The sequence below is a fragment of the Natrix helvetica genome, assembly GCF_964273705.1.
Source record: "Natrix helvetica genome assembly, chromosome: 6".
Lineage (NCBI taxonomy): Eukaryota > Metazoa > Chordata > Lepidosauria > Squamata > Natricidae > Natrix > Natrix helvetica.
The window spans coordinates 67,694,530-67,717,505 of NC_138553.1; the positions used below are offsets into that span (position 1 = coordinate 67,694,530).

A 22,976-nucleotide genomic window follows, 5' to 3' on the forward strand; every position below is an offset into this window, starting at 1 on the left:
TACAAGAGACTTGAAAAAGAGTTACAGAAATCTCCTCAAAAAAGGACATTAAAATAAAAATGGACACGATTAAACACAAAAGGGGATTAATGGAAAAGGAGGAACTAGCACCAAAAATTAGAGGTACTAAACAGAACTACTTTGAAAATGCAAACAAACCAGGCAGATGGTTAGCATATAAATTTGAAAAGAGAGAGAATCAAGAAAAATACTACAACTAATAGATGATCAAGGGCAAATGTATTATGGAAATGAAAAGAAGAAAAAAATTATACGAGATTACTATTACAAACTGTATGAACAAGAGATTATAGAAGAGGGAGGAGTTAAACAATACTTACAGAAAGTCAACTTACCCCAAATACCTAAAGAAACTGAAATGATGCTAGAAGGCAGTATAATGATGATGGAGCTAACTGAAGCACTTAAAAAACAAAATAATGGAAAGACTCCAGGCCTAGACGGTTTACCAGTGGAATTTTACAAAACACTGCAGGGATCGCTGTTTCTCCCATTTTTAGAAGTTATGAGAGAGGTGATGTTAAAAAGGAGAATACCCAAATCATGGTTAGAAGCATATATTGCACTTGTCCCAAAGGAGGAGGCCGACCCACTTCAAATTAAGAACTATAGACCTATTTCTATATTAAACTCAGACTATAAGCTATTTGCTTCAATATTGGCAAAACAATTTAAAAAATACTTAAACAACTTTATTCATCCTGACCAGAATGGGTTTTTACCAGAGACAAATTAAAGATAATATGAGAATAATTCTGGACACTTTGGAATACTATGAGGCTCATCCTGAAAAGCAAATGGCTCTGATGTTTTTAGATGCTCAGAAAGCCTTTGATAATGTGAGCCGGCAATTTATGTTGTTATGGAACAGATGGGCTTTGGTAAGAAATTTACCCAAGCCATAGAAACTATATACCACAAACAAACAGCAAGGATAATGATAAACGGAGAATTAACAGACTCTATTGAAATACGGAAAGGGACAAGACAGGTTGTCCACTATCCCCTCTGTTATTCATCTTAACATTAGAATTTTTAAATAGAAATATTAGAGAAGGAAAAGATATAAAAGGAATGAAAATTAAAAAAGAAGAATACAAATTACAAGCATTTGCGGATGATTTGGTCTTCATCTTAGAGGATCTACTAGAAACTGCACCTAAATTGATTGGAAAAAAAAATAGAGGAATATGGAAAAGTAGCAGGCCTGAAAATAAATAAAGACAAAACGAAGATTTTGACAAAGAATATGATATTAAGACAAATGGAAGAATTGGCAGAAACTCTGAAGATTCAAACCACGAATAAGGTCAAGTATTTGGGTATATACTTCACAGCAAGATGCAGCACACTTAAAGAGAACTACTACCATAAACTTAAACAGCAGATTGCGATAGACTTGGCAAAATGGGAAAATCTACATTTATCAATAATAGGGAGAATATCTACAATTAAGATGAATATATTACCCAAAATTCTATATTTGTTCCAGACAATTCCAGTTAGACTAGGTAAAGCCTACCTTGACGACCTAAACAAAATAGTGTTGAAATATATTTGGCAGGGAAAGAAAGCAAGAATAAAATTAAAATTATTACAAGATGCTAGAACAAGAGGAGGATTTGGTCTACTGAACTGGGAGTTATACCATCAAGCAACAAGCTTGATGTGGGTTAAGGAGTGGATAACATTAAGAAATTCTAGATTATTGACTGTAGAAGGACATGATTTGTTGTTGGGATGGCATTCTTTCCCTATAGTACAAGGGAACTAAAACGCAGGGGTATTTTAGAAGACATTACATACGTGAGGCTTTGTTATTAAACTTGGAAAAGATTAAAAGACAACATTATTTTAAAATTCCAGTCTGGTTATCAACTATTGAGGCATTCTCATATCCAATAACATACAAAAAGGAACAAACAGTTAGATATGGTGAAATATTGAATGCAAAGTGTGAACTTAAATCTATACAAGAATTGGAACAGCAAGGTATGAAGATGAATTGGTTTTCATATGTGCAAATACATTCTAGATATGATAAAGATCTATACATACCTATTTCCCTGGCTCAGCTGATAAGGAGGAGAGCCTGTAGCTTAGTGGCTAATATAACTGCCTAATATGTAATACAGCCCTGGTTCGAATCCCAGTAAGGGTATGGCTAGCTGATGAGAGCTAAACAGCTTGAAATGGATCTATACTAGTCTCCCTTTATTTATTTATCAGCACAAATATAAAAAGGCAACATTAAAAATAAAAATATGGTTTTCTGCCTGGATGGTCTTCTCTGATGAGCTGAATGACAGAAAGAGGGAGTAGTGAGCTCCCTCCCATATTTGGGCATACCAGGAGTTGTAACACAAATACATATATGTTTATTTATTTCCCTGCATCATTAGAAGTTGAGATGATTAAAAGATTTACTGAGGATTCAGTAGCATGAGCACCTCATGATGACACGAAGGAGTTTTAATTAAATAAACTTTTAAGCTTTAAATGGCCTGCATTTTGGTATAAGCTAAATCCCCTTTTTCCCCAAGTGAACTTTCCCAGCAATTAAGATTATACCAGGCCCCCGTCCCTAAATTAACTGAATAACTACTAGACAAATACTCATTTTACTAATGTCTCATAAATTATGATAGCCCACCATTGATAAGGCCATTTCATTCAACTATTTACAATTATTTCGATATTATCTACTCTTGGAGTTTCAAAGAAATGAGATGATCTTCTGTCTAATTTGAATTGCTACAGATTTGTTAATTGTATTTCTTTTGTGGAGATGCTTCTTGCTCTGTTTTAATAGCCATCTTTAAAAAAAAAGTGAAGAATGTAGACAGCGATCTTCTGTTATTGTGCATTAAAATCCTGCAAGAGACTATGGAATGCCAATATATGAGATTAATGCATTTATTGGGTGTTGCACTTGCAATGTGCTTTATGTGGAGCCACATCTGAATATTACTCAGAAACTCACAAGTAATGCAAAATGCCACTTTGGTCATAGTGCACGTAGATTGTGGGTACTGTCCTGGTCACCAAGAGGTTCTGAGTGTAATTTTGAGTTTTAGTTTTCGACTTTAAAGCCCTACATAGTTTGGGTCCCATGTCCTGCAGCATAGCCTTCTCCAGTTAAAACCACCCTACATGGTGAGCTAATCCGGTGGCAGAAGCTACCTATTGTTGGTGTGTAATAGGTTAGTTTGATGGATGTCTGTTATAGAAACAGGCATTTCCTTATGAAACGGTTCTTTCTGATGCCAAGTCTTCTCTAGACTTTGAATTTCTGTACAACAGTGAAAACGGAGGCTATTTTGAAAGGGTTTTCAGAGCCATGGCAGCTACACTCCTGGGTGCCTATGACTAATGTGTCTGGATAAGGATTACTGCTTTTATTTTACTCCTCCTGTTTGACAGACCACTGTATAGTTTTTCTTGTGTACTGACTTACTGTTGTAAACTGGTGTGAGCTATAAGATTGGACTGCATATAGATAAAAGATGATAAAAACATAATGAAGGGCAACTTGGATGGAGGGGAAGTATAGAGGAGAAACAGATATGAAAGATAAAACTATCCCTAAACCAAATAAATGATATGGCCACGAGCAAGACCTTGAAAAACCACTGGCATCCATACTCAATTAAGAGTTTCCCCTCTACCTTCTTAAACAAAACTTAAGAGATATGGGATGAAAACTGAACTCGTGGCAGTGCAGTCCAATACCAAGATATGGATGAATAATGTTTGAAACAGGCATGGCTGTTTTTCTAGTAATGGGCACGGTTCGTATTATATATTTTAGATGCATTAGATCAACAGCATGCAAGCAGAATTTTTTTCCTCCTTGGAGGACATCAAACAACCTCCACGCAACAGACACAAACAGTTAGATACAATCAACTAGACATAATGAAAACTTACGTACTTGCCCAGTGACTTCTGAAATCAATCCCAGAGGGATGAGGCTTTCTGGTTCACTTGCCTGCCCGGCTTCATCCACAAACACATGTGTGAAATGTCCAAACCTAAATAAAAATTGAATAAAAATTGGAACTGCTTGTCGTATGCTCTGCATTCTCAGACGTCACTTTAAAAAAAATAATGAAAATTGTATCGAAGTAACATTGGTAAAACAAAAGTATTTACTTTCAGTTAAGCTTTTTGCAAGTTATTATGTTTCCAAGAGCATTGAGGTTCACAGTACAGTATTTTCCGTGGCCATATACCACTGTGCAACCTCAATGTGAAAATAACAAGGGATGGTAATTATGCAATTTTGATTGTGGGATTCAGAGAATGTCTTCCTATATCCAGATTCAGATATATTGTGGCCTAATATAAATGTACGACTGAGCTACAGTACGAATGGATAAACCCCTGCATTTAATCTCACAGTGGCAATTATATAAATTCTACTTGGAGGTTAATTGTGAACTTTTACTTGCAATATACCATATTTTTTGGAGTATAAGACACACCTCCCCCCCCCAAAGGAGCGTGGAAATGTTGGTGCATCTTATATACCAAATACAGCCATTTTTGGCCTCCTGAAGCCCTGCCCCCGCATCCCATTTTTGCGAAAAACAGAGGCTTTTTTTGCCTTCCGTCAACAGCCCTCTGCAGGCTTCAGCAGGGCTGGGACAAGGCAAAAATGCCCCCGTTTTTGTGAAAAACGGACGAAAAATGGGGGCATTTTTGTCTTGCCCCAGCCCTGCTGAAGCCTGCAGAGGGCTGCTGGGGGCTGAAGGAAGGCAAAAACTTTTTTTTATTACTTACCTCTTCGAAATCTTGGTGCGTCTTATAGTCCTAACAATATGGTATGCCTATTAAATATTTTTATGGACAACATGAATCTTGAAAGAAACTCCTCTTCATTTACCGGGATCTTTTCTCACTTGGAGTAACTCCAGCCATTTATCAGCTGTTGCTGAGGCAGTTGGTTGCCCATTATTATTATTATTTCAGATAATAGCTTCTTGCTTTCCATTTCTCTATAGGAAGTTGCTAATATTTTTATATCCTATATTTCCTGGAATAGTCAGAAAAGCTTCCACTGTACCTTACTCCTATCTGGTAAAACATTCCTGCACTGCTGCATGTCACAATAATTATTCGAAACCGAGATGCTTCGTGAATATCTTCTCCAGCTTTGCAGTAACACTTTATTACCTCATTAATATTCTGCCAATGCAAAGAAGCATGTGTTAGTATGCCTACCATCAGTTTACACACTTTCAACTGCAGACACGAGTCATTCTTTCCAATGTATGATATTTATTACATCATATTACTTGTTTTCTCTACTGTTCTCTTTCTCTGTTTCATTGCTGAAATGATTAGAGGAATTTCCAGCACCTGCCCTCTGGAATACCCTGTTTCCCTGAAAATAAGACCTCTCCAGATAATAAGCCCAATTGGGCTTTTGAGCACATGCACTAATATAAGCCCTCCCCCAAAAATAAGCCCTCCCCCAAAATATTGCAACACAGCAGCAGCCATGAAGTGACCATGCTCACTGCCTCCTGCAACTCAAAAAATGAGACCTCCCTGAAAATAAGGCCAAGTGCTTATTTTGGGGGTAAAAAGAAAATAAGACCCTGTCTTATTTTCGGGGAAACACGTTAGTATTATACTTATACACACCCTCATGCACACACAGGCATGCACACACAGAGCCCAAAGAAGTTCAAATAGGTGTAACCCTGCTATCCTTTAAAATGGCCTTGAAGGACAGGGGAATAGGTGCCGTCTGTGTGCTTCCCTATTTTCATCATCTTTTATTTGCTTTTATGTATTAGGTTTTGTACAAAATTGATTTATACGTCAAGAAGTTACAATATTTCTTGTTAGATTCTGAGGTGAAAGACAAGACTCGAACAGCTGAGGAGGAACAGGAACAACTATTTTATTAACAGGAACGAAGCAAATGCAACTATATACAATTCAGCACCATGCCCTGCTTGACAGTATTTATACAGGAGCTGTCAAGCAGGGCAGCCAATAGGAATGCAACAGAAAGCCCGCTTCCAGCCCGGCGCGTCTCAGCCAATGGGTGCGAGCCCTTGGTTGCTGGGTTGTCAGTTTTAGGTAGAGGACTTGCGGCCGGTCGTAAGTCGAGGACATAACATTTCTCAGTACAAAATGACATAAGGAATCACTGTGTAAAGTTGTACCTTACACAGTGATCCCTTATGTCATTAAATTGTATCTGCTGTTTTTAAAACAGTACAATATATTCATATGGCTCTTTACTTTTGTTCTTTGTAAATAGATTCTGCAAGAAAATTGCATAGGTATAATGCAATTATATAGGGATGCAGTGGCTCAGTGGCTAAGATGCTGAGCTTCTCGATCAGAAAGGTTGGCAGTTGGCGGTTCGAATCCCTAACGCCACATAATGGAGTGAGCTCCCATTACTTGTCCCAGCTTCTGCCAACCTAGCGGTTCAAAAGCATGTAAAATGCAAGTGGAAAAAATAGGAACCACCTTTGGTGGGAAGGTAACAGCGTTCTGTGCGCCTTTGGCATTTAGTCATGCCGGCCACATGACCACAGAGAAGTCTTCGGTCAGCGCTGGCTCTTCAGCTTTGAAACGGAGATGAACACTGCCCCCTAGAGTCGGGAATGACTAGCACATATGTGCAAGGAGAACGTTTACATTTTAATGCAATTATGAACTAGTTTTTGTACAGGATTTATTTCATCTGGAAGTTCTATTGTTCTGAAAATATCCAAGCCAAAAAATATATGTATTTCTTCTATTAAACATTAGAACCTCATACAACTTTCTGGCCTGATGGAAAACCTTGGAGAACTATTCTCTCAACCCTTTCTACATCTTGACTCCAACTTTTCTTACGCAGAAACTGATCTATTGAACCTATGATTTAAGATCCAATCTTTCAGGAGATATCGTATTCAACAATTCAGGAGGGAGATCTTAGCCAGTAACATTTTCAGATGGTTACAGAGTAACTTGGAAAATCAAGAACTATTCAATTAAAAGAAGTATAATTCCGAGCTTCAAATGCACCATTTATGTAATGATGAGACAGAATGACTTGAAGAGCAAGAAAAGTCTTTAAGGTATATGTTTACCTCTTCATTTCTGTTGATTGCATTAACTCTGACCATAACTCCTGGTCTTAACAATTTGCTCTCATGAAGTCGTATGCAAATAAGATCTGTAGCGCTGTTGGATGGTGCACAGACTAGTATTCGGCTGCTTGGTAAATTATAATATATCTAATTAGACAAAAACAAGCATTCATATGATGTATTGTTAACTGATGCTCTTAATACAGTGAACATGGTAATTTTTAAGAATTATGTTGAACCAATTAAATTTCAACATTATTTTTTTCCATGCTAGTGCATATAGTACTGAAGACTGACAAGACATTAACATAATATTCAGAATATTTCAGTAAGCTACAATTATGCACTGGTGCTTTATTTCTCCAAATTGATCCACCATAAAAAGTTACAATTTCCTGTAGCATCCTTTTTCAAACATATACCAAAATAGCATTTTTAAAGCCACATTACTGTAATTCTCATGTTATTTTAATGTAGACAGAAAGGGTCTCATTACTTTCAAAGCATTCTCATGTATATTAAAACTCTGTTATCTGCAGATGAGAAAATCCACCAGCAATTCCACAGAAACAAGTATTCATTCATAAAATATATTCCCAAACAACACGGGAGAGTAATTTTGAACCAAGAGCTTGGCGTTATTAAAAATAGCAGAGACAAGAACCAGTTACAATTCACTGTTACCTGTAAAATTGCTTCTATAACTGTGACAGTTTTGCCAGTTCCTGGTGGCCCAAATAGGATATAAGGAGTTGGACGACATTCACCATTAAGAATCCTTTTCACTGCAAGCTTCTGGTGCTCATTCAGCAGAGGATTGAAAAAGTCACAGTCTTGTCTATTCCAAGTTAGAGTCCTATTAACTATATCCAAAATTATATAATTTAATAACATCTTATTATATAGTGCACAGAATTTTAAAAAATGTGGAAATGCATCCAAAATTATAGTTCATATCCATGTATTACATATCCACTTAAATAGGTAACGATCAAGTATAGATCATTTGCCCTTTGATATAGGAAAAATCAACAAGCATTTAAAAAAACAAGCATCTAAACCACTTTATCCCAACAAAATGATACCAACTTCTTTGTGTCGCTGTAGTGACCATATCTGAAACAACTGCTTTTTCATTTTCTGGTATTCCTTTTTCCTTTTTCATCCTTTCTTCCTGAAAGCAGCAAAACATGGAAATCAATATTTGTAATGTTTCATTCAATCTACTTTTATAAAGTGACAATTTTAATGTAACTTAAAATATTCACAAGCAAATCCTAAAAAGTTATTGAAAAGCTTATTGTTAGTAACACTGTTAATGTACATAAATAAAGCGTTCATATGAAGATAGTGTAGTGCACATGTAATCATTTTGATGTCATTGATGCCACTGCATCCAAGCCTAGTCAAACTGCTTGTCAAGTATTGCTTGTCAAGACGTATGCGCTACTAAGTTTTGACTCAGTGGTGGGTTCCGGCAACCGCTACTGCGGGTTTGCTCAGGGACGTGCTGCGCACGCAGTTCATATGCGTGCATGTGCAGTACAATTAAAATTGCTCTGCACATACATTGAAGCAAAAAACAAGGTGGCACAGCCCATGACGCAGCCAGGAGAACCGGCTTGGGAGCATGGCAAGCCTGGGTCACTGCCAGTTCCAGCGACCTATTTCCACTCTTCCCATCTTTTAGCTATTCGATTTTGTATTTTTATACTTTTGTAGTATTTTATTTATATTACTTTTTTAAAATATTGTAAGCCTACTAGAATTAAGACAGGGGGCAAATAAATTGGATAAATAAATAAATGAATCTCAATATGTGGGTATCATCAGTACTCCCTTAACCTAGGGACATGCGGCCCACCCATTAGATCTAGAACAGAAATCTCTCTCTGGGCTCTAATCCCTGGCAAATGTCATCTTCAAATATCTTGGAGACCAATCTTTTATACTAATGCCCTTTTCTCCAGAGATCAGACTGTCTTCCACAGATATTTATAAATATTACTGATCTATCTTATCTTGGAAGCGAGTAGCTGATGCTCAGTTTGTTATTGCTGTTGTTGCTGATTCTAATATATTGTATATGGCTAATTTTATTACAGGATGAGGTAAAGCTGTTCAGACTAATTAGGATTGAAGCAAGATGTAAGACTAATAAAACAAAATATAGTTAAATAACATGTTAGCTACAATAGCAAATGAACACATTTCACATTTTTTTTTACAAACAAGCTGTTTAAACACTACAGCAATAAATAAATTCATGGAGAGGTAGATTAGGGAGAGTTTACCTTAGTTTCTTGGGTAACACTTTCTTTTGGAATGCTGGAAGAATATCCTGACTCATGCTGCTGCTGCTGAATGATTTGTGGTGATTGCAAAGTAAGAGCATCAGGAAACAAAACTTTGAAATAAAGAGCAAAAAAGAAAAATAAGAATAAAAAAATAAGTTAATAGAAGCCATCATTGTAGAAGATGCTAAAATGTTTATTAAAGATCCAACGATAACCTAACTCAATGTACCATGTCTACTGAAATAATAACAACGAAAAAAAATAATCTAGACTATTACAGTTTCGGTAAAAATAAATATGCAAGTAAGACATATACCCTTTGCTCCTAAATTGATGGCTTGTTCTACTGCATGATGGCATCTCCTGGTTGTTATCCTGTGAAAGTAAAAAGGTTAAAACTTAATTTCTAGAGATTAAAACAGTAAGCCTGGCCAATATGTTCTGCTCAAGACTGCTGTTATATGCAATAGTAGGAAAACATGCCTACATCCATTGTTTGCTTGTATTTCTTGCCTTAGCAGTTGCAAAACATACTACCTATCAAAACACCATTATTCATCATTTCCCTAAATTTGGAAGGCTGGGTGGAGGAATGTGCTATCTTAAAAAACGCCTGCAAATGGCTCATTATTAGAAGTGGTACCAAAATATCCATATTATGAAATATTTGAAATCTTATATTAAAAATAAACTCATTAACAAAACAGATCTAAGTAAGGAACAAAACCTGTGAAATGGCAACAGAGACTCCGACTGTTACAACACTGCATCGGTTTGATGTGAAGGTGCCTAACAGACAACCCGAGAAGACTGGAATCAAGGAACGCTGTGTAATCTACCCCGTTTTAAAAATTATTTCGTTAGACTGAATTATTTTGGGATCCTTTTACGATTAAAAAGTAGCAGGGTGCAAAATATCTTCTATTTAAACGTTTCTTGAGCTTTTTAAAGATTAAAAGAGCCTTTTCAACTTTGCTGGAAATGCTACAATACTTTTGTGACATTACTGAAAGTGTTGCAAGTCGCTATGCTTTGGGTACCACTGTTAAAAAGCGATCACTATTTCAGCAGCTTGCACTTCACCGTTCTCCCCCTCCCCTTGATTCTGCATATTAATAAAAACATTAGGCAATGATTGTTACTGTTACAAACAGAAGACTTAGAATCTTCATGTGTCATCATAATGCCTGAAGTGGACTTGTCTCTTTGGTCTTATGGGATTATAATGATTTCTCTTAAGCAAAAGCTGGCAACTCGCAGACCAAATGCCACATTTAATTACTATTGGAGGCAGAAACATTCTGTGTTTGTTTTTTTAGAGTTGTGACTGTAACTTGAGCAAGAATCAGTGCGGTTCTTACAATCATAACAGAAAAGAGAGTTATTTAAAAATGCACTGTAGGCAGATCAAAGCCTAGCAGGAGGAGAAAACCAACATGATGTGCTCCATATGTGAGCCTGGGAACAAAGGCAGAAAGAAGTGACCTGGGATTAGTAATTTCAGGAAGACCATAAAAAGTGATGATGAGGCACTGGGCTGAGCAAGTGTGATTGGCCCCAGCTGGCTTTGTGCCTATGATGGGACTAGAACTAATAGACTTTTGGTTTCTAGTTTGGTGCTTTAATTACTAACCAAGCTGACTTTTAATTTTTATGCATTTGTTAATTATTTAACAATTATTTAAAATGGACACCATCAAAAAAGCACAACAAAGAAGGTTTTTTCTGCGCCCACTCAGAAAGCTTAGACTGCCCAAAGAGCTGCTAATTCGGTTCTACAGAGGAATTATTGAGTCTGTCATCTGCACCTCCATAACTGTCTGGTTTGGCTCTGCAATCCAACAAGACAGACAAAGACTTCAGAGGATAATTAGAAGTGCAGAAAAAAACAATGGCTATCAACCTGCCTTCTATTGAGGACCTGTATACTGCACGAATCAAAAAGAGGGCTGTGAAAATATCTACAAACACCTCTCATCCTGGACATCTTCAACTTCTACCCGCAAAATGACACTGTAGGGCACTGCACACCAGAACAACTAGACACAAGGACAGTTTTTTTCCCCAAATGCCATCATTCTGCTAAACCACTAATTCCCACAACACTGTCAAACTATTTACTAAGACTGTATTACTATTATTCTTCTCATCCTTATTATTACCTATCTCCTCTCACTTATGTTTATAACTTTGTTGCTTGTATCTTTACGATTTATATTGTTTTATTTAGTTTCCTAGTATGATTTGATTATTTAGTATCTTATGACTATCATCAAGTGTTGTATCCTATGATTCTTTTTTGTACTAAGTTTTTATTTTATTTTATAACATACAAAAATTCCAATTTCAATTGAACAGTATGTTGTCTAGGTACAAATCATTTTAGGAAATAATAATCAAAGTGTTTACAACAATATTCCTTGCATTAATATCAAATCAATCAATCAATCAATCAATCAATCAATCAATCTATCTATCTATCTATCTATCTATCAATCTATCTATCATCTATCTATCTATCTATCTATCTATCTATCATCTATCTATCTATCTATCTATCTATCTATCTATCTATCTATCTATCATCTATCTATCTATCTATCTATCTATCTATCTATCTATCATCTATCATGGTCTTCTGTGGTTGGCTGCAAAGTAATCTCATCCTTTACCAATGTGAAGATTATTATTTTTATCTATTTTGAGTGCTTGAGAGAACCAGAATGTAGTTTCCTGAACTGACAAGAACAAACGTAGTATGTTTCACAATGAAATGAGATGCAAATATTCAAAACAGTACCTGCTATGAATAAATTCCACATTCATAGGTTGAAAATTATATGCCTGCTCAAAATCTGAGTTGACTTTAAGGGTAACATCTTCATCATGAATCTATATAAACAGAAGCAACTAATTATTTCACTATATACCCATACTTAAAAAACTCTAACTTAAGAAAATGCCAAGAGTTAATTTTTACATTCCTACACAAATTACTTGACATATTCTTTTATTAATATGCTAACTAAAGTTCCAAAAATTGCTGAACATACATAGGAATCTGGTATGAGGTCATATAAATTAAATGAAAGTTTAAATGCAGTAAATTTGGAGTTAACCCTCCCCCCTCAAATGAAGGATACAATTATATATCAATAACATGGAACTAATTCCTAATAATACGAGTTATTTTTAAGTAAACATGGCTTAGCTACATTATTAAGCCATAAATGCACAGAAAATAAGCCAAAAAGAACTAATTAACTTACGTCAGTAATATATGCAGCATAATGGATTACCTCCTCTGAATAGTCTTGGGTCTTCAGTATCACTTTGTCACCTAATTTAAAGTGTATATGTTAATTGATTTCCCTTGATACCAAATGTAATAATGTAATTGCACAGCGAACAGAATTCAGAAATCCAAACATATCACTGTATTGAAGGCAAAACAATTATTAAGCTTCTCTTTCCCAATATTTTCCTGAAGGCCCAAAAGGAGGGCAATAGTCGACATCATAAATAAAATTCTTAAAAAAACAAATATAACACTAATGGTGGAAAAGCTAACTATAATACTTATATGATCACAGGCTTCTAGCTGTCCTTCAGATAGGCAGAAAAAGAGGTTTGAAGATGCAGTTTATTGCTTTTGTATATAAAATTATAGAAAGTATCTACCAAGGAATAATGAAGGACGGCCCTCTATGACCCCTGGCACTTCAAGTACTAGGAAATTTCCATTTTTTTTCAAAATGACCCCACACATGGCAAAGTCCTTTAGTTCCATCTCTGAATGGATTTCTTCAAGCCACAGAAGAGTAGAAAAGTTTGTCTTATAGTTAAGTAGAGTTAAACCCTGAAACACAAAAAGAGTTGAGAAAATTTAAATTACAGGAGCTGTAAATCATGGGGAACAACCTGTGGCATATCAGATCTACAGTCTTCCTCAGAATTAGTGTTGCTGCTTTGGGCTCTGGGCATTGGCATCTCAGTAACATTTGGATAGCAGAGATTCCCCAAGCCTACTCTAGATCCTATAAGCTTCCAATGAAAGACATGGAAATGCAAATTCAGTGAAGTAAAATGCTACTTTTAAGAAGGCACCATATATATCGCATCTTCAAATTGTGTAAACATCTTTCAGTTTTAAGTTTCACACTCCATTACAAACCAAAGGAAGAAAATAATAAGTAAGGGGTGGGGGTGGGGATTAATAAATATTCCAAATGGAGTTTTATGGTATCTCTTTAAAACCAATGAATGCTAAGGCAGTTAAGTATCTTCCGTTGATTTTTCTAAGGGAAGGCAGAAAGAATATTAAAATCATTTCTCTCCTTCCATAGTGATCATGCAATCACTTCTAGAAGTGTTTTTTTTTTTAAAGTTGTCTTCCTTTAGATTTCTGGTTTACATGATCCACCATCTTTGACCAGCAGTTTTAATAAGAAAGGCTATTGGCACTCAGGAACAGGATTTTATGATATTATTGCCACCTTTTCATTATACAATTGATGTTTTAACTTTTTTTTAATCTTATATAAGATGCTGACTGTTATTAAATAGTGTCAAAATGCCAGTTTAATAAAAAATAAGTAAGCCCACATAAGTACAGGTGCATATTATTTCCTAATTAATGGGTTTTTAAAAATCAAGTGGGACATATTTTTGTGCCTTTAAGGCAGCTTTGACTCCTGCTGACTGCTTGACAAATCCCTGCCACTTTCTTGGCAAGATTTCATAGGTGATTAGTCATTGCTCCCTTCCTAAGATCACCCAATTGGCTTTGGGCCTAAAATGGGATGATAACTTACAGCCTCCCAGTTTCTAGTCTGGTGCCTTAACCACGAGATCAAACTGGCTCTCAAATTAGACATACTCTCTTATAGGAGTTCATTCAAAACCAGCTGTTCTTATAAATGAACACTTTGCAATAAATTCCTTTCCCCTACCTCAAGGTAGCCCAGAAAAAGCTATATTTTAGCTATTCCAACTTTTTGCCTTTGCTAGACTCAACAAAGACCTATTTGCTCTGCCATTCTTCAATGGGACCATCTTGAAGCTTTTAAGAAAGCAAAGGCAGAATGTGGACATCCTTTCAGACCATGTTTCAAAGTTTTATTTGCTATAATTAATAAAAGATAAGATATGCTATAGTGCAGTGTTTCTCGGTCCTTTTGTCCTTAAGAAGCCCTTGAAATAATGTTCAGATCCCAGAGAACCCTGACATAAAAATTCCAAACCCCTCCCCACAAATCATAGAATAATTCATTCCTATCCTACAAAACATTCATTTTACAATATCTGCAATAACAGCAAAACAGCAGGCTGATAGCTGAGTCAAGATGTGCAAAAATCCCTATCACTGGGAGAACTAGCACAAGAACAATTCTGGTTTAAGAAAGACTGGCCTAGCATAACACACATGCTGATCTTAAAAAAAAAACATTGATCTATAATATTCTGCATTTTGTCAATCTTACAAATAAGGTATTTAATTACAGTTGTACCTGATTCATGCATCTGTACATTTAAATAGATAGTGAACTTTACTTACATCTCCAAAATCTGGATAAAAAACCAATATATCAGATTTCTTTTCCACACATTCTCTTACTCTGTCTGGAATACTGTACTGTGGAAGGAAGTTTGGCAGCTGTCTTCTTGACTTTCTAAGTTATTAGAAAATCAAAGTAGTAGTAATGCTCAAAATACACAAAGCAATTCTTGCAGTTAGTCAGCCTAACTGACTATCAGTTAGATACTAGCAGACTTTTTAAAAAATCATAAACTAACATACATCTCTGCAATGCTTTCCACACAATCTCTGACTTTTCACTCTTAGAAAGAAAAGATTGTAGCGACTTTGAAGTTAATTTTCCCCAATAAGGAAGCTTCACTGGCCACTAATCAGACATGACAAAAAGTCACATATAAATTATGAGTACAATTCCATAAAAAAACGTGGAAACTGCTACTGGTTCAACACCAGAGATGTTGGAATGATTTATAAAACAACTTTGAAGAAAGTTTCAATAAAAACAGATGAAATGCACTTAAGGCTAGGTAGATTGCAATAGGTTTTAAATATTTAAATAAGTTTGAAACAGATATATCTCATGGTCCTCTTTAAAATTCAAATATATAGGGCACTGAAACCATCCTTAATGAAAAACTGTTTCTCCGCTCACAATATTAAAAAATGTTCATCAAAAGCACTCAAGTTTCCAAAATGCAGCCTGAGAATCTTGATTTCATAAAACAGACTTATTCCATTTCTTTTGAGGTAACTCCTGATTGTATTTCTACTAATAAATCTCTGAAATAAAGATAATCACCATCCCTTAAAGACAAACAATTATATGACATTAGTGCTTAAAACAATTTTTACTCAGGAAACCAAATCATTTGTTTAAAGTGCATTTAATCTTATTTTAATCAGCAATACCTTTTCAATTGTGGTAAAACCACTGTTGTTTTTGTGATCTGGGGTTCGGAGCTGACTTTACATTGTCTTTGAAAATAAGTCTCAGTAGCTTCTATCAATGACTCTTCTTCTGTTACTATAGTCGCTTCAAGGTATCGACCAATAATGCAGTCAGAAAAACACAGCAACAAAAGTTCTTTGCAGCGGCCAGGATTTCTTGAATAACATAAGAATTCAGTTAAAGCCCATAAAAAGGTAACAGTCTATAATAAAGTTGGCTTTTATCCCAGGATATGCCTTGCATGACCAGATGTCAACCATATGAACAATATTCGTTGTTTTAAGGTCATACTGGCTGGTTCAAGCCCACCAGACTTCTTCAGTCTACAGAAAACCAATTACTAAGGCCATTCCCTTTCTGTATATTTCTGGATTGATAGCAAGTAATGTCTGTTTTGCCTTTTGGGGGCCATGCTAGCTGGGAATTGTGAAATCAGGAAGGGATCCCATTGGCAAAGGCTCTTGTTAACTGAAGAAAAGATGCGGAGTATGCATTGAACTGTGTTTGTGGATGAAAGCTAAGGTAACTAACTTCTTTGACAAGTCTGTCAAGAGCCTTCGGTAACTTGAGTCTACCTTCTAAAGTGTTAGCTGGATGCCATCTGCAGAGTGATGAGTTCCCCTTATATTTCCTTGTCTAAATCATTTATGAAGATGTTGAAGAGTACTGGGCCTAAGACAGAATCTTGAGGTACCCCACTGCATGCTTCGCTCCATGTAGATGTCATTCCATTGAGGACTAAGGGCCATTGGTTAACCAGTTGCGAACACATCTGGTGGTGATACTAGCGATCCCACATTTTTCCATCTTAGCAAGAAATCAAAGTATCAAGATAATGGTTATCTACCCTAGGTTTCAGGATTCTGATCAACCCAGCTAAGCCAAATTAAAAACTTTCATTTAAACTTTCTTAAATTTTACTGGTTTTAACTCACTAGAAGGAAATTTTGTTGTGAAAGAGCTGCCTATGCCCCAACAGCTAAAATGAATTTAACAGACATTCAAATTCACTGGTTAATACTTAAGACAGCTTCAATGAATTCACTCCTGGATGTTTGCTGAGTCCCCACTGAGACTGATCATTACTTTAAAAGATTCCACTCCAGCAATACAGACAATCAACACTCCTGAGCTCAGATTTTGGATGAATGGAATGTTAAACCATAAATGTTGTTCTTTTTCATACTTTTTCATGAAGCCTTATCAAGTAAAAGAAAAAAAAAACCCGATATACAAACTCACAACAGAGGGATATAGAGTAGAATTAGTCTGATAACATATATGTGTAATTCCTTTTGGCCATCAGTTTGAATCCTGACTTCTAACAGAGAAAATCATACATTATTGTTTCACAAAATTGTACTCGGTGGAAAAAAGGAAACATACTTTGCAGCACATACAACTGTTATAGAAGTCTTGCTCCCAGAAGGTATAGATATGCTTCTGTTATGTCCTGTGGTTTTTTCTCCTTCACATTCTTGTTTTTCACCGGTTAGACTTTCAGACTGTTCAATTGTAGAATTATTACAATCTCCAATATTGCTTAGATATGTAAATTCACCTTTTACAAAAACAAAACAAAACAAAACCAATCAAATATTCCAACTAGAGCTAATGAGCAGTGTAATAAGTTTTAAACACTGGATGTATAATTTACCTGAAGAAGCTGCATCAGGGACAGTCAATGCTGATGCTGTTTTCCAGCACACCTGGTTCTTTTCTGGCAACTGAAGACAGAACTGCTTCTCTTTATCCCAGCCACATAATTTGCAGCTAATTAAAGAATGCACTGTTTCCCCTTTGTTCCTAAAATAATAGCACCACTTTCCATCTCAATATTTAAATATATTATATACAAGAAATGATATCTCAAGTTATTTTATTTTTATTAAATTTATATAGGTATTCCTTGACTTATGACGATCACTGGAGCCAGAAATCCAGTTTCAGTCATTACACTCATAGGTTAAGAAACCCATGGAAGTCTTTTTTTTGCAATGATTATTAAGTGAACCAATTCATCTTAATGAACATTTTTATTTTGCTGGAAATGAGCAAAAAGCACCACAAATTGTGATCATAGAACACCAGGATCAGTTGTGAAGCTGACCAGCCCAACATGTAGTCCTATCATTGCACAGGGTAGGGTGGGTGGCACAACCATTTAGGACAAGGATGCTTTATGGCTCATAAGGCATCTGTTTCACAGTTATTATATTTTTGACTGGTCGAAAGTCAAGTTTATTTGTACATTTTTAATAGGATCATAAATAATTCTAGAGTGGTAAGAAAATACACTGTGACAGTGTTATCCCTTATCCCAAGTTATTACCGATATGATGACAAGAAACTCTATCCCTATAATGGTAAGAGACTATATCCAATGAAGTCATTCCATTTGTAGGAACTTTCAGAAGGCCTCTATTAATACTAATAAAGTTAGTACTAATACTAATAAACTTAAAATACTAATAAAATTAGCTTAGAATGTGGTTATGTTTATATACTCAAAGCCTATATTTTGCATGTAGCTGTGCATTAAATGAATTGTAAAAACAACAAATCTTGCCTGTGACTTTTGGACCAATTAGGAAAAACACATAACAGTAAGAAAAACATTTTTTCCATGCATAAACACAGCATTTCTTTTCAGTTTGCCTGGTGCATGGAGCACTGGCATTTTTTCTGTGCTAGGAAATCATTCTAAGTGCTTGTTAAACATATAAAGCACTTTAATTGTTCCTTGTCTTTCTCAAGAGGAAAGATGCAAGACAACCAAATTGGAACTTCATTGTTGGACTTCCACATTGTCCTGTATACTTACTAGATAGGGAAAAGCTCATGGGTAGCTCAGCCTTGGATATTAGAGTAAGCTGTGGATTTAAGTTATGATAAACATTTTAAAAGAAAAATCTAGGCAATAACAAAATTAACTTACTCTATCCAGATTTCCATATTTTTGCTTGCTCCTAATTTGAGTTTCCCAAAATCTGTCATTTTTGACACTTCGAGTCCTCCTTTATCTTTCAATAAATTTTCATTTGACTCATTGAGATTTATATCTTGCGACAGCAATGATCTGAAATATTAATTGATAATATGATTTAATGAAGTTATTCAAATCAATTTTATTCATTGCATCCATGCAATTGGTATGTTAGCTGTTAGTACACAGCTAACATACACTCTCATCCAGGATATTTTTTTTTAAAAAAACAACCCTAATATGGACCAAACTTTCAAAAAGCAAGTAACAACACTATCATGATTATATTATGATAGATTAAATATAGATTATATTTTATGTAATGCCATTTTAAAATATATTTTATTAAAAACAAGTTCTTAACAAATAGATAGAAAACATATTTGACTGCTGATTGTGAATGTATTTTGGACAACCCCAAACCAAAACAGATTTCCTGTAAGGACTAATCTGAAACTACTGAAAATTAGAAAAGAGTCAGTTTGATCTAGTGGTTAAGGTTCCAGGCAAGTAACCAGGAGACCGAGTTCTAGTTCCATTTTAGGCATAAAAGTCCTGTGGATGACTTTGTCTCTTAGCCCAACCCACCTCACTGGGGTGTTGTTGTGAAGAGAATAGAAGGAAGGAGTAATAGCAGTGGTGAGTTCCTACTGGTTTGGACTGGTTCGGCCGAACTGGTAGTGGTTTGGCAGCCTGGGTCGCTGGAACCAGCAGTGACCCAGGCCTGCCATGGTTTTTGAGTTCTGCACATGGGCAGAACAATTTTAATTGCATTGGGCATGCGTGTGCTGCATGCACCAAGCGCTCGCGTGACATGCACACGAGCAAAACGGCCGTAGTGCTTACCGGAACCCACCCCTGAGTAATAGATATGTTCATCACTTTGAATTATTTATAAAAAATAACAAAGACTGGATTAAAAAGTCTTTAAAAGCCCTGGGAAAAATACTATTTAAAAACTCCTTTTATTTTTCATATCAGCTCATAATATAGTCTTGAATCTGTGGGGGGAATAAATATGAATAGTAAATATTAATGAGTGAAAACTCTCGAAAGTTTGCTTACAAAAATCCTTTAAATCTCTTTGCTGTTAGCATGAGCTATCCTTGAGTTATAAAATAAATAAGGATCACAAACATGTTACTTTTAGCTATCTCAAACAAAAACCGCAAGATGGAACGGAACAAAACAGAACAGAACTGATGCTATTTTACTCAGTATCACACTTATTTTCAAGAACTGTGGGAGGACTTTATAAACTTGAATTAAATAATTTTGTTAAGAATTATGAAAACTGCATTACCGATTTTTGTCTGCTGGAGCCATGCAAAATGCTCTCCAACTATAACAGGACTGGTTACTCTCCACAACCACAACATTGACAAGATCATGTTTATGGGGTAAATAATCCTTAGGAAGAGTCAGAAAATCCAGACTGAAAAATATACTGTTGTCTACAACACCAGTTCTTCCATATATACTGGAAACATGAACCTGTAATAATTGTAGTTATCATTAGATTAAATAAGAGTATAAACAACTATAATTTGATGCCCCAATATGTGTGAATGATATACTTAGTAGGTACTGATTAAGAACTCCTGATAAGCAAAAATGATAAAATACACTTGCATTTTCTGTGGCTTGTTTAGCCTTATTTGTGAAGGAGTAGCTTGTTTGTCTTCTAATACAGTTTATGATACAGGTTTAAGTACTGTATCCAAATTACAAGTAGTCCTTGACTTATGACCACAATTGAGTCCAACATTTCTGTTGCTAAGAGAGACATTTGTTAAGTGAGTTTTGCCCCGTTTTATCACCTTGCTTGCCACTGTTGTTATGTGAATCACTGCAGCTGTTAAGTTGCAGAAGTAACACGGTTGTTAAGTGAATCTGGCTTCCACACAGCTTGTAAAAAGGCTGCAAAGTCTCATGATTCCGGGACGCTGCCCCTCTCATAAATTGAGTCAGTTGCCAATTGCCTGAATTTTGATCATGTGATCATGGGGATGTTGCAACAGCCTTAAGTATGAAAAATGGTCACAAATTACTTTTTTTCCAGTGAGGTTGTAACTTTGAACCTTCAGTAAAATGAAACTGTTGCAACCGGAGGATTACCTGTATAAATCACAATGTCTTCACATTTATATACATTAAAATTATATATTTTCAATAACTCAAGGTGACAAAGACACATGGTACTTCTATTTTCCCCACAACAGCAATCCTGTAAGGGGCTAAGAGAGAATGACTGTCCAAAGTCACCCAGCTGATAATTTAGGAGAGACTAGAACTCATAGCCTCCTGGTTTCTGGTCTGGTGTTTTAAGCACTAGATCAAACTATCTTCTTTATTGCAGGAAGAACTCTTATTCTACAAGTCCTGACAGCCAAGCATTAATGCCACATGCAAAACCTCTCTATCAATTGCTAGAGATGCAAGACACAGGTATGTTGTGGCCTGCCAGCAGAGAGTGGAGCTGGCAGCAGAGTCGGACAGTGAGGAGGTTGGGGAGGAGGGGGCCAGTCCTGGAGGTGGGGAAGGCTCGGACGAGGGCTCTGCATTGGAGGCAGAGATGAGGCTGAGGCTGTCTAGCAGTGGACAGGTGCCTACGGAGCTAAACAGCAGTGAAGCAGAGGAACAGCTGGAGCCTGTTCCCAGTGTGCACATGTGCAGAGCTGCCACAAGAACAACTCAGAAATCAGGGTAGACTTGGGAGTAAAGTCACAGGTGGAAGATGATTGGCCCCTCCCATAGGAAACAAAAGAGGAATGAAAGGGGAGTGGGCTTTTGCAGGAAACAATTTGTTTGTTCAGTTGTTAGATTTGTTTCAAGAGTGTAAAGATCTGTCCGTGAAGCTCAGAGACTCTGTGCCCAATCTTTCCTTGCACAGCACTTCATTTGGAAAATATTTACATGGCAGATTTCCAAGATAGATAAGGTCTGTAGCCATAAATATTCCATTGAAAGACTGTTTGCCAGGACTTGCTGAATGTGAATGAGAGGAATTTACATTTGTTTAATAAAATGGGTTTTGTTAGGATCAGGACTCTCCTTTTTGGGGAAGCCTAGATCAGAACAAGGTAGTTCTTGATTTACAACCAGTCTTAGCAGTTCAAGTTACAACGAACTTGAAAAAAAATACTTTTGACCCATCTTCAAAGTTATGACTGTTATACCATCCTTGGAGGTCAGATAACCACATTTTGAGTGCTTGGCACTTGGTTTGCAGTTATGACTGGTTACAGTATCCTGTGGTTTTGCCATTTTCTGGCAAAAAATTACCTATTGGATAAGCTGTACTTGGACTTATGACCATATGATTCGCTTCGTGAATGCAGTGACTTGCAGTGTAAAAATGGACATAAAATCAAGTCTGGTTATGTGGTAAATCAACTTATGATTGCAATGACTTACGACAAAATTCTGGGTTTGATTGTGGTTGTTAAGTCAAGGACTACCTATAGAGACTGAGGCTACTACTGGACATGTCCTGTTTCCAGGTCATTGTTTCAGGATTACCAATATGAACTTTAATCTTTAAAAAAACATTTCATATTCTTATAGAATTTTTTTTATACCACCACAATAGACTTTATAACAATTTAACTGCCAGGTCTCTCCCTTCCTTTCAAAACCCTTGATAATTTTAATCTTGTTAGAGGATAAAGACCATTTCTTTTTAGACTTGCACTTTAGTGCTCCCGTAAGTTGAAAAAGGTTTTATTGCAACAAAGAGATTTCATGGCAACTGGACAGAGTCAGAATTATTCTAAGCTATCTGCATCAAGGCAGTTCCTATTGTGGCTACTGATTTCTCCTCCCACCATCCATTACAGCAATTGAAATACTTGCAAGGTTTTCCAATGTATTAACACGTACCTTGTCAATTCTTTTAAACCGTAAGGGCTTTACAGATATGGCTTCACTTGTCCATGTTGTTGGGTTGACAATATATTCAGCTTGCACCAAATCTCCTTTACAAGGATAAAAGTCTTAAAGATAAAATAAAAAGCAGTAATTCCGAATCTGTTAAAAAGGGAAGGCTTCAAGGCTGTACAAAACAGCCCTGCTTGAT

At 36.0% G+C, this 22,976-nt stretch overlaps 1 protein-coding gene across 1 annotated transcript in view; it reads right to left on the reverse strand.

The window, feature by feature from the left end:
* Nucleotides 1-22,976, reverse strand: part of MOV10L1 (Mov10 like RNA helicase 1) — a 46,924-nt gene that overhangs the window by 17,948 nt on the left and 6,000 nt on the right. The window contains exons 3-19 of the mRNA XM_081958784.1: nucleotides 22,781-22,893; nucleotides 20,202-20,392; nucleotides 18,851-18,991; nucleotides 17,570-17,718; nucleotides 17,299-17,473; nucleotides 15,873-16,067; nucleotides 14,982-15,096; nucleotides 13,106-13,283; nucleotides 12,694-12,764; nucleotides 12,225-12,316; nucleotides 9,741-9,799; nucleotides 9,422-9,534; nucleotides 8,217-8,301; nucleotides 7,812-7,990; nucleotides 7,128-7,274; nucleotides 5,090-5,211; nucleotides 3,956-4,055 (exon numbers count right to left, since the gene is read on the reverse strand). Of these exons, the coding sequence (XP_081814910.1) occupies nucleotides 3,956-4,055; nucleotides 5,090-5,211; nucleotides 7,128-7,274; nucleotides 7,812-7,990; nucleotides 8,217-8,301; nucleotides 9,422-9,534; nucleotides 9,741-9,799; nucleotides 12,225-12,316; nucleotides 12,694-12,764; nucleotides 13,106-13,283; nucleotides 14,982-15,096; nucleotides 15,873-16,067; nucleotides 17,299-17,473; nucleotides 17,570-17,718; nucleotides 18,851-18,991; nucleotides 20,202-20,392; nucleotides 22,781-22,893 (2,225 nt within the window). The remainder of the gene's footprint in view (nucleotides 1-3,955; nucleotides 4,056-5,089; nucleotides 5,212-7,127; nucleotides 7,275-7,811; nucleotides 7,991-8,216; nucleotides 8,302-9,421; nucleotides 9,535-9,740; nucleotides 9,800-12,224; nucleotides 12,317-12,693; nucleotides 12,765-13,105; nucleotides 13,284-14,981; nucleotides 15,097-15,872; nucleotides 16,068-17,298; nucleotides 17,474-17,569; nucleotides 17,719-18,850; nucleotides 18,992-20,201; nucleotides 20,393-22,780; nucleotides 22,894-22,976) is intronic.